We start from the raw sequence: 13,862 nt of genomic DNA on the forward strand, positions 1-13,862 counted from the left end.
GCATGCTCGAAGAATGATTGCAAGGTGCAGTTGCCCACGGCAACTGCAGCATGCTCGAGGAATGATTGCAAGGTACAACCCACGGCAACTGCAGCGTGCTAGGGGAATGATTATAAGGTGTAGCCTGTGGCAGCTGCAGCATGCTCAAGGAATAATTGCAAGATGCAGCCCATGGCAGCTGCAGCATGCTTGAGGAATGATTGCAAAGTGCAACTCACAGTGGCTGCAGCGTGCTCCTCCATGTTCTGAAGGGTGAATGGAAGGACAAAGTCGTCATCTCCTCTGTGGGTGGTATAACTAACTACTCAGATGTTGGAAGGGTCTGGTTGGACCATGGTAACTCCACATCGGGCACACCAACGGTTGAAACTTGGAGTTCCTGAAGGGGAAGGGCAACTGTCAGGCCCAAAGAGAACCCCGAATTTTCCCAAAAGCAGTGGATAACCTAAGACAACATTTGCTCCGCTCAGGCTGGCCTATAGAGGGAACAGCATTCCTCAGGAAATCACAAAAGGGGTTCCTGTCTGCCTGAAAGGTCCATTTCCCTTGGCATATGCCTATGGTCACATATCAAAGCCTTCTAGACTCCACAAGTCCCTATCTACATGTACCTGTTACACATTTCAAACCCCTTTTATGGAGAAAACTTTTTTCCCCTGGTTTTTTGAGACAAGTCTTCTTGTATAACCCTGGCTGTCCTGGAACTTTCTCTGTAGATCAGCCTGGCCTTGAATTCATAAAGATCCACTTGCCTTTGCCTCCTGAGTGCTGGGATTAAAGGTGTGCACCACCACTGCCCCCAAGGCCTTATGAGTGCTAGGCAAGCGCTATACCACTGAGCTAAATGCCCAACCAGGAGAAAATAACTTTATTTTACAGTTTACTATATGTAAAGGGCTGAGCTGGTCACTGGGAGTGTCCGGCCTTATCTAGTACTTTAGAAGTCGCAAGGCCTCAGAGCAGCCTCCTGACCACACTGACCCCCAAAGCACACCTGAAGGCCTTTTCCTTCCGGCTATCAAAGTGTCCTCTGGAGATGTGAATGCCAAGGGGAGGATTGACTGAGTCGTAGGGTGCCCTTGATTTTAGTTCTGCCCTTGATGGAAGCCACAGGCCATAGTAACGAATCACTTGAAAGTTCTAAGGGAACAAAAGTAACCCTGATGGTCTTCGATGCAAAGGCCACCCAGTTACTCTCGCGGTCATTTGTGTCGTTTCTGTGTCTGTCGCACCACAACGGACTCAGGGCCAATGAGAAGCTGCTGTTCACGTCAAGGAAAGAAACCTGCAATGAGGATCCGTCCTCCCGCATCCCACCTGCTGGAACACCTGGAATCCCCTCATTTTATCTCAGAGGGCAGAAGGAAGGGGCAAAGTTTTCCACACCCAGGGGTGCTCCAAAGGGATGCCACCCGACCCCAGTGCTGCTGTGGTTTTTGAAGCTCGTCCAAGACATCTTGTGCCTCCCTCCGTCCCCTCCCCTTCCTGCTATTTTGCAGTTATGTCCACTGGGGAGTTGTATGGCAGGAAGGCATGATTTTATTTACCGTGTGTGGGCTCCCTATTCTCACAGTGTCCGTGTGCAGCCTACGACTTCAGGGTTCAGGTAAGAGGGCCGGAGAGGAATTTTTTTTTTTCTTGTTGAGTTGAAGGTACCTGGGTTCCGAGGTAGCCAGGTGTTTTTAAAAGGTCTGGGTGAGAACAGAGGTAATCTGCTTCTAAAATGTTTTTCTAAAGGGCAAACGGGTGTGGTGGTTCATACTTGTTATGCCACACCGGAGAGGCTGGCACAGAAGGCTTGATACAGATTCACGGCAGAGTGAGTTCAAGTCAGCCTGCCTGGGCTGTAGTATGAGACTGACTCTCTCTCTCTCTCTCTCTCTCTCTCTCTCTCTGACACACACACACACACACACACACACACACACACACACACACACACACGGGGCGGAGAAAAATCAAAGATTTTCACTGGCCAGAATTCTGCAATACTGGGCTCGGAGGAGGCAGGAAAAGCAAAACAAAACAAGGTAAATCACAAGAATAACAGCCCTTCCTAGAAAAGCTCACAGATGATCAGCTACATGGTTTAATGAGTCTGTTTTAATAGTTACATACCTGCTAATTTATATGGTCTATAAAAGCCTCAATGCGTGTCGAGGAAAAGAGAAATGCTGTGACATTGTTGAATATATGAGAGAAGCAAATAAAGCCAGCTTAGAGTGGAGGGACACGTGATGTCATCCCTCATGCTCTATGCTCAAACAAGCAAGCCGGGCCTCAGCAAAGCTGCACACCCGCCATCCAGCACTTGGAATGCTGGGGCAGGAGGATCATGAGTTCTAAGCTTCCCTGAGTGGCGTCAGAAAGACCTTGCCTGGAAAAAGTCAAGTGGATCTCCCGATTTCTGTCAAATGTTAGTGTTTGGGGCTTCGTAAGGACTTTGAAGTGTTTGAGGGGGCATAAGGAACCTGAAATGTTCTTCCCCTTGACTGTGAGTTAGAGAAAATTAATCAGAAGAGGCTCCACAATTAACTGTTCATTTTAAACATGTGGGTGGGTGTTATGCCAACACCGTCTCTCTGTACCACCTTGGAAGTCAGGAGAGAGCGTCACATCATCTGGAACTCGAGTTACCGATGGTTGTGAGCAGCCCTGTGGGCGCTGGGCATTTAACCCAGGTCCTCTGGAAGGTCAAGCTCTTAATCACTGAGCCATCTCTACCCGCCAGGTGGGCTTTTATGGAGAGGTTGGGACGCGAGGGGAATGCTGGTGACGCGCAAGAGGAATCGGTGTCGAACCTACCCGTCACCCGTGAGCTCGGCAGCAGAAGCCGCTGTGGATAACTCACGGATGTGGCTCTAAGAAAACTCAACTTCCTGAAGTGGAGTGCATTCCTGACGGAGAGGGAAACCGCTGGGATTCCTCTTCCAGAAACACTTTCTGTATCCCATAATACTCCGCAGCTTCCACTAGAGGGTGACACATTTTTTTGGACGTCACTCAGGTTAAGAGCACTGTGGGCAGCATTCAGTTCGCAGCACCCACATCTGGCAGCCTGTAACTCCGACTTCCTTGGGCATCTGATGCTCTGAACTCCAAGGGTCTTTACATTCGTGTGCACCTGTGCACGCACACACACAATTAAAAATAATTTAAAAATAGCTACAAATGTGTCATTTACACTACAAAGACCTTTTCCACAGGAAAGCCCTCTTACCTCATCATTCTAATCATTAATATGTTTGGTTATTTGCATATACTTATTTCTAGTTTTTGATAATATGCATGCATCAGTATCTTCAGAAGGTGCCTGTTATTTTAGTCTCTAAATGCCACTTTAAAATTCTTTAAACCTCTATTTTATTTTATTGCATGTTTGTGTGTATATAAGCCTGTTGTGTGGATACCCTCAGAGGCCAGAAAGAGGACTCATAAGCTCAGAAGCAGTTGTGAGTTACTCACTGTGGGAGCTGGGAGCTGAACTCCAGTCCTCTGCAAGAGGAGCAAGAGAACTCCACTGCTGAGCTATCTCTCCAGCCCCCCTTTTAGTCTTTTATGTTTGGCTGGGTCTTTTGAGACAGAATCTCATCAGTACCCAAGCTGATCTTGAACTCATCACCCTTCTGCCTCCAGGCATCTTTTACATACGTCACCAACCATGACAGCTCTTTCAGTGCTTACGTTCCGTCCCGCCCCCTATGTCTGTTGTTAGCACATTACATAATGTGCCCTTTCCCCCCTTAACAGATGATGCTGCAGGTACCGTCAGCACACAGATCTTGCTTTATTATGCATAATTTTAGAGATGGCACTCCTGGATCGAAGGAACAGACACCCCTTCTTCTTTTTTCTTTTCTTTCTTCCTGTCTTCCTGTCTTTTTTCTTTCTTTTTTTTTTCCTCTCCAGAGGCTTATGAACATCTATGTTACTGCAGACGGTACATAAGAATCTGGGATCTGAGGGTGGAATTAATCTGTGTGTTCTTTGTTTTGTTTCATTCCTTAATTCTTCAAAGAGCTGCCATCACATCGTCCCTGCCTTCAGCCATTGCTGTTCAATCTGCTGCTCTATACTATACTGGGGATATAATGTTGAAAATACAGTCAGATGACATTTTGAGTTCTGTGACCTTGTACAGTGCAGAACCCCGCCAGGTGGCTCCTGAGGGAGAGGTCTTGTGGCACTTTGCATACTCACGGAGTTGGTTCCTCATCGTATCTCACAGACTCAAACCCCGGCAGGGACTTGCATGCTGATCCTGTTGTGGGGAGCAGTTTGTCAACCATTCTTCCCCTCTCATCGGGATCTCAGCTACAACCTGAGGCTGAAGACAGATTAAAAACAGAAACAATTATAAAGAGGCGGGAAGTCAAGCAAGAGGGCCAGTGTCCTCAGAGGAAAGGAGCTGGGAAGTGTGCTTCTCCCAAACTGCTGGCTGTGTGCTCAGGAATGCACTATCGCAGCAGACTTGGGTGTCTTTTTGCTGTAGCCTTGGTGGTTAAAGCGAAGAACTCGTACATCACACAAGTGTTCTAGCACTGAGCTGAAGCCACAGCCCCAGTGTCGATGTTTGGTACGGTGCTGTTAACACCACATAATTTCTGTTATATGTGTATAGCGCTGGGATAGGACTCAGGGCCCCGCGTGTGTGAGGCAGCCTTTCTACAATTGACTCACTTCCTCTGCTTTAATGTTTTACTGTCTTTTATCGTGAGCAAACATATACATAAATTCAAACTTACCAGTTGAGCCGTCTTAAGTGTATGACTGAGTAGCAATGAGTACATTCGCAGCATCCTGTAGCTGTCCCCATCATAGATCTGCAGAGGTTTCATCTTTCCCCGAACAGCACCTCCTCCCCTTCAGCTCCTGGCTCCTGCTATGTTGCCTTCTCCATGGGTTGGGCCACTTTGCGTGCTTTAAATGAAATAACACACACAGAGATTTAACTTTCAGTCCCAGATTTTGTCACTGCTAAATGTCCTTAAGGTTCATCAATAATGTAGCATGGACCGGGATTTCCCGCCCTTTTGGGGGGCCAAATGGCATTCCACTGTATATTCTATCCTCTATGGCCTCGTGAGCTGCTCCCCCTTGTGGCCTCTGTGGACATTGCTGCCAGGAACAGAGCTGTAGGCAGAAGTTTCTATCCTGCAAGCAGCTACCAAATAAACACACAGAGGCTTAATATTAATTACAAATGCTTGGCCAATAGCTCAGGCTTGTTATTAGCTAACTCTTACACTTTAAATTAACACATGTTTCATTTCTTATGTACCCTCCACATGGGTTGGAATCTTTTCTCAGTACAGCATGCCCAACTTGCTTGTCTGTCTCTCTGCTGGGGACTCCAAACTCCACTCTTCTCCTTCCCAGTATTCTCAGTTTGGCTCTCCCTCCTAACTTTATTCAGTTCTGCTATTGGCCAGTCAGCTTCTTTATTAAGCCAATCACAGTGACAAATCTTCAGCGTGTACAAAGGGATTATTCTACAGAACAGAGCTTGTTCAAGTCTCACAGTTTTTGTTATTGTTGTTTTGTGGGTTTTTTTTTTTGACTCAATTTCCAGGAAAAGAATTGCTGGCTCAGATGGTAATTCTATGTGGGCATTATTATTTTTAGTGTGTTTTTTCGTGTATATTGTAGTCAAATTTGATCTTTACATCAGCTCCATGAAATAAGAAAACATTTTTCTCTGGCTCAAAAAAGTGGCTCACTCAAATTGAAACAATAAATTTGAGTCTCTGGAACTCAAAACTCGTCTTCCACATTTTACTGACTATTAAAAGTGGTCCCAATCATGTGTTACCACCTGAGGACAATATGCCTTTCTTATCTCTCTCTCTCCTTTCCCTTCTCCCTTCTCTTTCTCTCCCTCCCTCTCTCCCCTCTCTCTCTCAACAATAGAGTCTCACTAAATAGCTCAGGCTGACCTAGAACTTGAGATTTTTTTTTCTCAGCCTTCTGAGTGCTGGGATTATAGGCATGTGCCACTGTGTCAGGCTTGGCAACAGCTTGGTCAGGTGCCTGGTTTCTGTTTTCCTGCTCTGACTATCGGACACGTAAGATCATGTTCAAGCCTTTGTCAGTGCAGAGAGAAAAGGCAAAGTCACTCCCCAGCAACCGTGTCCATGCCCAGAGACCAATGCCTGTCCCATAGCAGAGAGGAGAGGCTGTGTCCATGCCCAGAGACCAAGGCTGATCCCATTGCAGAGATGAGAGGCTGTGTCCATGCCCAGAGACCAAGGCTTGTCCCATTGCAGAGAGGAGAGCCTGTGTCCATGCCCAGAGACCAAGGCTGATCCCATTGCAGAGATGAGAGGCTGTGTCCATGCCCAGAGACCAAGGCTTGTCCCATCACAGAGATGAGAGCCTGTGTCCATGCCCAGAGACCAAGGCCTGTCCCATCACAGAGATGAGAGGCTATGAGGCCAAGAGACCAAGGCTTGTCCCATCACAGAGATGAGAGCCTGTGTCCATGCCCAGCAACTCTATTTACACACAGCGACCAAGCATTTTTCAATTTCTGTTTTCCTCTTTCAGTTCAGTCCCTGTCATCTGATCATGAAGATTTGGTGGCTCCTTCTGGTCATGGGCGCATGTGCAAAGAGTGTGTACTCCCAGGACACCTGCCGGCAGGGGCACTCTGGCATCCCTGGGAATCCAGGTCACAATGGCCTCCCAGGAAGAGACGGACGGGATGGCTCCAAGGGTGACAAAGGAGACACAGGTACTGAACGTCTGCAGTGTCTTACTGCCTTGTCCCTCTCTTCCTGTTGGTGTACTGTTCCACCTGCCCATGGAGCCCTCACCCACCAGTGTCCCCATCTTGTCTCTTTGCCATTGAGCTACCTCCCCAGCTCTGTCAAAACGGATTTCTTAAAAACACCCATGCCTTTAATCCCAGAACTCAGGAGGCAGAAGCAGGTGGGTCTCTGTGAGTTCAAGGCCAGCCTGAATTATATATATTGAGTTCCAGGACAACCAGAGATACATAATAGAAAGACACTGTCTCAAAAAAACAAAAACAAACAAACAAAAACAAAACAAACAAAAGTATCTGTTTCTCTCTTTTTCCATTTAGTTCATATATATATTCTACTCAGTGTGCTTAGGAGAATGATGTTAACATGGACTGCTTGGGAGGAAAATCTGCTGCTTCATTACCTGGTACTCTGAGGATGTTCTCTCTCTCTCTCTCTCTCTCTTTCTCTCTCTCTCTCTCTCTGTGTGTGTGTGTGTGTCTCTCTCTCTCTGTGTGTGTGTGTTTGTGTCTTGTTGTTTTGGTTTGGTTTTTGGTTTTTTTTGTTTTGTTTTGTTTTATTTTTTTGAGACAGGGTTTCTCTATGTAACTTTGGAGCCTGTCCTGGAACTTGCTCTGTAGACCAGGCTGGTCTCGAACTCACAGAGATCCACCTGCCTCTGCCTCCTGAGTGCTGGGAGTAAAGGTGTGCACCACCATTGCCCAGATCGCTGTGTGTTTTACATAATCAACACACAATTAGTACAGTGTCCATAACATCCATTCAGTTGTTCAGGTAGATGTTAAAGATCTGGCTGGTATAAAAACTTTGGGATATACAGAATACAAGAATTGGGAGCTAGGCAGGGAGAAAGAGAAGTTTGGTAGGAAGGCTCAGGCTTCAGTGTGGCGCAGACAAGAAGTGGGAGATAATGGAGAGGCTACTCTGGGGATACCTCCCTCTTGGTGGCTCAGTGGGACTCAGGGCTTGCTTGGGCTAACAGCGGGCTCTATGCTAGTTACAAACCAACCTGTGTCACTCTCCAGTCCTGAGAGCTGAAGGCTGTCCCAGCTGCTTGTCTCCCCACAGCTAGAGTGGTAGGGTTTAAGTTTTTGGGGTCTTGGCTGACTTGAGTGAGACAGAACCTGGAGTAAACCATGGCTTTGTGAGCTCTTCTGTCACCATAGTGTGGCCATTACTTGGTGACCTGTTTCCAGACTTAAGATGGTGTATGACTAGCAGAACCCTTGTGTCCCATCCCAGCTTGTTCTGCGGCCTTCACCCCTGTCTACCATGCCTTTCCTTCCCCAACAGTCATATCACGGAGTTCTCTGATGCTTCATGGCATCTGGTGAGCCTTCCGCTCCACTCTTCAAGCTAATGGTGGAAAGGGATCGGAACGAGAGATGCGTCTAGCACCTCCCACCTTCAGATCTCTTCCAAGTCCAAATCCTGAGACAGACTTGCAGCATGGCCCTCTGTGTTTCAGTTTGCCTTGCTTCGGGCTCCTTGGGCACCCCACAGTTGGGTGCTCAGGAAGTCACCAATGCATTTCATAACCTGCTCATCCTACATGATTCAACACCCTGGATACTCACTAACAGTATCTACCTCCACCTCTACTGGTGGAAAAGGAGGCAGGCTGGGGCACCCTAGGACTTCCCATATCAACCACCCCTGGAGACTCATAGCCGGGAGATTGGAATTGGCCTCTCAACTCTTGTCTGCTTTCTTCCCTTCCACCTAGGAGAACCAGGACATCCCGGAGACCCAGGGAAGGATGGAATTCGTGGGGAGAAAGGAGAACCAGGTCAGCGGTGACTTTGCGTCGTCCCTTGCACAGTGCTCTGACACAAGGCTGGGCTGACAGCAGCCGTTCCGCACTGCTGTGAACCGATCTGTCTGCTGCTTCCAGGATGAACCACTGTATTAGTCAAGGTTCTCTAAAGGGACGGAACTGGTAGAGTGATTGTATATAAATATAAACACAGAGAGGGGGGATGGGGATTACAAACTGTGGCCTGTGTAGTCCAACAATGGCTGTCTCCCAACAGGGAGGCCAAGGATCTGTTGTGCAGTTTATGAGCCTGGATGTCGCTGCGGTCCCAGTCTGATTCTAGAGTCCTGGGGAATTCCTAAAGAGCTGTTGATCCTCAGTCTATCTTGGAATAGTGAAGAGGTAGATTCTAACACTAGCAAAGGAATGGACCAGCAACAGGGTGGAAAGGTTTGCCAGCTGGAACAAGGGCAAACAGGCAAAAAGCAAAACCTTCCTTTTTTTCTTGTCAGTCACAATGGGCTGATGACCAAAGGTGTGGCCCAAACTTAGGGTGGGTTTTCCTGCCTCAAGTGATCGAATCCAGAAAATCTCTCACTGGGTTTGGTGGCACACGCCTTTGATCCCAGCATTTGGGAAGCAGGCAGATCTCTGTGAGTTTGAGGCCAGCTTGGTCTACAGAGTGAGTTTCAGGATAGCCTGGGCTACACAAAGAAACCCTGTCTCAAAAAACAAGCAAACAAGAAAGAGAGAGAGAAGGAGGCAGGGAGGGAGGGAAGGAGAGAGGAAGGGATAGAGGAGGAGGAGGAGGAGGAAGAGAAGAAGAAGGAGAGAGAGAGAGAGAGAGAGAGAGAGAGAGAGAGAGAGAGAGAGAGAAAGAGAGAATATATCCCTCATAGGTAAGCCCAGATGTTTGGGTTTTAGTTGACTCTAGATGTATTCAAATTGATAAGCAACATTAGCCACCACAGCCACCAATATATTCTCTCTCTTCAATAGTTACAGGTGCATGCTGGGATAAGTAAACTTCTGGAAATGTCCAAATGGAAATTAGTCTCAGCTTTGTGGGTCATGGGATCTGCCCGTGCACCGAAAGGCAGCCTCAGATGCCACACAAACAAGTGTTGCCATGTTCAGGGGCAGCTGTGGCTGAAAGACTAATATTTGCATCTTACATCCTTTTTGCATAGTATGAAGTCCTGCTTTGTTTTCCCCAGCACTGGGGATTAAACATTGAAATTCACGCATGCTAAGCAAATGCTGTGCCACAGCCTTCTTTTCAAAAACATTTATAAACATATATTAATTATACATAATGGGTCCGCTGTGACATTTTTATACTTGGACATAATGTTTCAGTCACATTCATCCCACTACCCTCTCTTGGTCAGTTCCACAGATCCCTTTCTGCTGCTGCTGTTGCTGCTTCTCTCCTGTCTGTTTTCCTTTCTTGTACGTGTGACCCAATGAGTTTCATTAGGGAATCTATAGGCACATGGGTGGGAGTGTGCTTGTGGGAGTGGAAGACTCTTACTAATAGCTAACTGCTGAAGAAAGTGTGTCTCCCTCTCCATCACACACTGACTGCATACAAATCCCCGGGCAACCGTGGGGCCCCAGGAGCTCCTTTCTCTTCCATAGCAGAGTGTTCAGGGCCCCAATCTTGTGCAGGTAATCACAGCTTCTGTGAGTTCACGAATACAGCAGCCCTACTGTGCCTGGGATTCGGTGGTCTACAGTACTCCTCACTCCGTCCTTGATCTTATATTCTTTCCACACCCTTTTTCACAGTGGTTCCTGAGTCGTGCAGGGGATGACATAGCTGTCCCATTTTTACCTAAGCATTCAAGAGTTACTTATTCTCAACACTTCTCTTTTGTAACTCTTTAGCTTGAGATAGAGTATCATGGAGTTGCTGAGGCTGGCCTGGTCCTCGCTCTGTAGATCAGGAACACGATGAACAGGCTATCCTCTTGGTAAGCATCCCCTGAGTGGCTGAGGTTGTGGGTCTGTCGCCACCACACCATGATGCGATGTTATTTTTGCTGATGTAAACACATAAAGTCTTAGCTCATGGGCTGTGCAAAATCAGGTAGGAGACAGATTGGGGCAGCAGGCCACAGTGTGCTGACCTCTGACTCAGTGGGGGAGCACCAAGGAGGGAGGTTCTACTTCACTCAGTGTATCTGGCCCTGCTTCAGGGAGAAAGTGGCACTTGAGTAGGGCCCTGGGCTGGAGCTATAGCCCAGTGACTGGTACTTTCCCAGAATTAATTGCAACCTGAAGGGTAGGGAGTAACCGATGGAGAAAGATGACTGTAATATCAAATACATGCAACTTATTCTGTGCATTAATCTAAAGCTTTTATATGAAAATGGAAGAGTTCTATAAATTGGGTAGCATCACCGTTCCAGCTCTGTAGATGAGGGGCAGATGTGATGGGGGCTCACTGTCTGCTTGTACTGTATGTCCACACATGCTGGGGTTGGAGAAAGGTTAGCTAATGTTCTGGGGTGAGCCCAGGCTCTCTGCTCATGAGCATCACTGCCTCTCAGTCCTGGTGGAGGAAGTGAACGGTGTGGAGTGTTCATATAGAACGAGGAAACTGGTGTGGAAAGGGCAGACAAGGTCTCGACAGTTGGCAGGCATGGGGGCCATAATGAATGTCTGATTCCAGATCCACTCCTTGAGGGACTGTCACTTGCCTAGGACTGAGGTTTTGTGACTCAGCAGCCTGGATTGATCTGCTCCTTGTCATGGTTTCCTTCAATGATGTGTGCTTCTCCCTTGTTTCTGGCTCAACATGGGACACTTTGGTGGCACAATTGTCAATACTCAGATGAGCCCTGGTACTGACTAAAGCATATTTTTAGAGGCTGGGGATGTGGCTCCATTGGTAGAGGGCTTGCCTAGCATGCACGAGGTCCTGGGTTCTATGCCTTGCACTGCTTAAACTGGGAGTGGTCAAACACAGCTATAGTCCCAGCACCTAGGAACTACAAACAGGAGGACCAGAAGTTCAATATCATCCACTCACTCTTGGTTATAGTGAAGTTGAAGCCATCCTGGGCTACATAAGACCGTGTGTGTGTGTGTGTGTGTGTGTGTGTGTGTGTGTGTGTGTGTGTTTTGTTTTTGTTTTTCTAGAGAGGGTTTCTTTGTAGCTCTGGAGCCTGTCCTAGAACTAGCTCTTTTAGACCAGGCTGGCCTTGAACTCACAAAGATATGCCTGCCTCTGCCTCCCGAGTGTTGGGATTAAAGGCGTGCGCTACCACCGCCTGGCGTGTGTGTGTGTGTGTGTGTGTGTGTGTGTGTGTGTGTGTGTTTAAGTGGGTTTGTGTGTGTGCTTACATGTACATTTCCCTGCATGCAATTTGGGAGTTTGTGACTTTTCAAACTCTGAGCAGATCTTGAACCCACACACTATTTTGTCTCAATTAAATGCTTAGTGATAGGAGTTCCAACATTGCTTATGGGGGAATGGATCCTAAAACACCTTCATTATCCTTCATTATCTTCCTCCCTTCAGGAGCAGATGGAAGAGTTGAAGCAAAAGGCATCAAAGGTGATCCAGGCTCCAGAGGATCCCCAGGGAAGCATGGCCCGAAGGGATCCATTGGCCCTGCAGGAGAACAAGGGCTGCCCGGAGAGACCGGCCCACAGGGGCAGAAGGGAGATAAAGGCGATGTGGGCCCCACTGGTCCAGAAGGACTGATGGGCAGTACTGGACCATTGGGCCCCAAGGGCTTACCTGGTCCGGTGGGCCCCATTGGCAAACCAGGTCCTAAGGGAGAAGCCGGACCCATGGGCCCCCAGGGGGAGCCGGGAGTCAGAGGGATGAGAGGCTGGAAAGGCGATCGAGGAGAGAAAGGGAAAGTGGGCGAGGCTCCCATCGTGCCTAAGAGTGCTTTTACTGTGGGGCTCACAGTGATCAGCAAGTTCCCTCCTCCTGATGCACCCATTAAATTCGATAAGATCCTGTACAATGAACTGAACCATTACAACGTGGCGACAGGGAAATTCACCTGCCACGTGGCCGGCGTCTATTACTTCACCTACCACATCACTGTCTTTTCCAGGAACGTGCAGGTCTCTTTGGTCAAAAATGGGGCAAAAGTCCTGCATACCAAGGATGGCTACATGAGCTCTGAGGACCAGGCCTCTGGTGGCATCGTGCTGGAGCTGAAGCTCGGGGATGAGGTGTGGATGCAGGTGACAGGAGGAGAGAGATTTAATGGCTTGTTTGCCGATGAGGATGATGACACCACCTTCACCGGCTTCCTGCTGTTCAGCAGCTCTTGACACAGCGGACTCTGTGCATGGGCCTCACTGGTGGACATGGTGGACATGGTGCCCCCAGAGCTAGCTCGGGGACGGTGGGAGGTCACTGCGCCCATTCCTCCCATTATTGCGTCCGTCCTAAAGTGTAGATGTGGGAAGCTAAGCCTACAAAGCCAGTCATTTGAACACATTCATAATAAACTAACTCAGAGACACCAGCTGTGCACCAGTGTCCCGTTAAGGTAAGAGATCAAAGCACTTCCTCTTAGTGTCATGGAACCAAGAGGGAGTCCAGATTTGAATTCTCTACTTCGTGCTGTGTGTCTTCCATCCTCCCTGTCTGTTCGCTCTATGAGTCTGAATCTGTGTTTGCCTGAAGGCTGTCCTGTGAATCTGTTCCTGTCCCCAGCAGAGGGCTGTGTTCTTTCTCTTATTAGAAGCACAGAAATCATCATATGGAGAAAGGAATGAGGGATACTTTATAGAAATCTTTATCAGACTATCACGAGGGATTAAGTCACTGACTCCAGTTGCTTCCAACTGACCCAGATAACAAATGAACACTATTAAGCAGGGAGAAAGAGAGAGTGAGAGACTGAACGTGGAATGGGCTTTTGAAACATTAAAGCCCCCTCCCAGTGGCAGCCTGTTTGTTACAATGTATTTAAGACATTGCCATTCCTGAACCCAAGGCATCCTTTGCTTGTGTGTTTGCAGGGTTTAGAAGAGTTCTGGTGTCACTTTCCTGCTCTAAGGGCCATATTGTGACTTCTGATATTAGGGGAAAGTAAGAGAAAATGAGATGGGATTATGGCTGAGTGGGTATAGCATTTGCATGGGAAGCATGGGTTCCATTCTCAGTACTGCAAAAAACCCTACTTACTCCATTTAATGACTAGCTACATTTAATGACACCCCAGGAGACTACTCAATACAATGGTGGGTACCTTGTTTCCCACTTAGGTGTCTATGCTACACAACTCAAGGAATAGTTGGAATGAATCTATAGTAACTTTTTAGGCCTAATGGAGGTGAGTGGTTTAAGATATCAGAATGTA

At 47.7% G+C, this 13,862-nt stretch overlaps 1 protein-coding gene across 1 annotated transcript; it reads left to right on the plus strand.

The window, feature by feature from the left end:
- Positions 1 to 1,489: 1,489 nt before the first annotated feature.
- LOC125409155 (complement C1q and tumor necrosis factor-related protein 9) lies at positions 1,490 to 13,022 on the plus strand. The gene is made up of 4 exons (XM_048447972.3): positions 1,490 to 1,606; positions 6,547 to 6,733; positions 8,494 to 8,556; positions 12,053 to 13,022. The coding sequence occupies exons 2-4, from the start codon at positions 6,568 to 6,570 to the stop codon at positions 12,823 to 12,825; spliced, it is 1,002 nt and encodes a 333-aa protein (XP_048303929.2). The 5' UTR covers positions 1,490 to 1,606; positions 6,547 to 6,567; the 3' UTR covers positions 12,826 to 13,022.
- The last annotated feature ends 840 nt before the right edge of the window (positions 13,023 to 13,862 follow it).

Source organism: Myodes glareolus, chromosome 12 (genome assembly GCF_982192425.1).
Source record: "Myodes glareolus chromosome 12, mMyoGla1.1, whole genome shotgun sequence".
NCBI classification, from domain to species: domain Eukaryota; kingdom Metazoa; phylum Chordata; class Mammalia; order Rodentia; family Cricetidae; genus Myodes; species Myodes glareolus.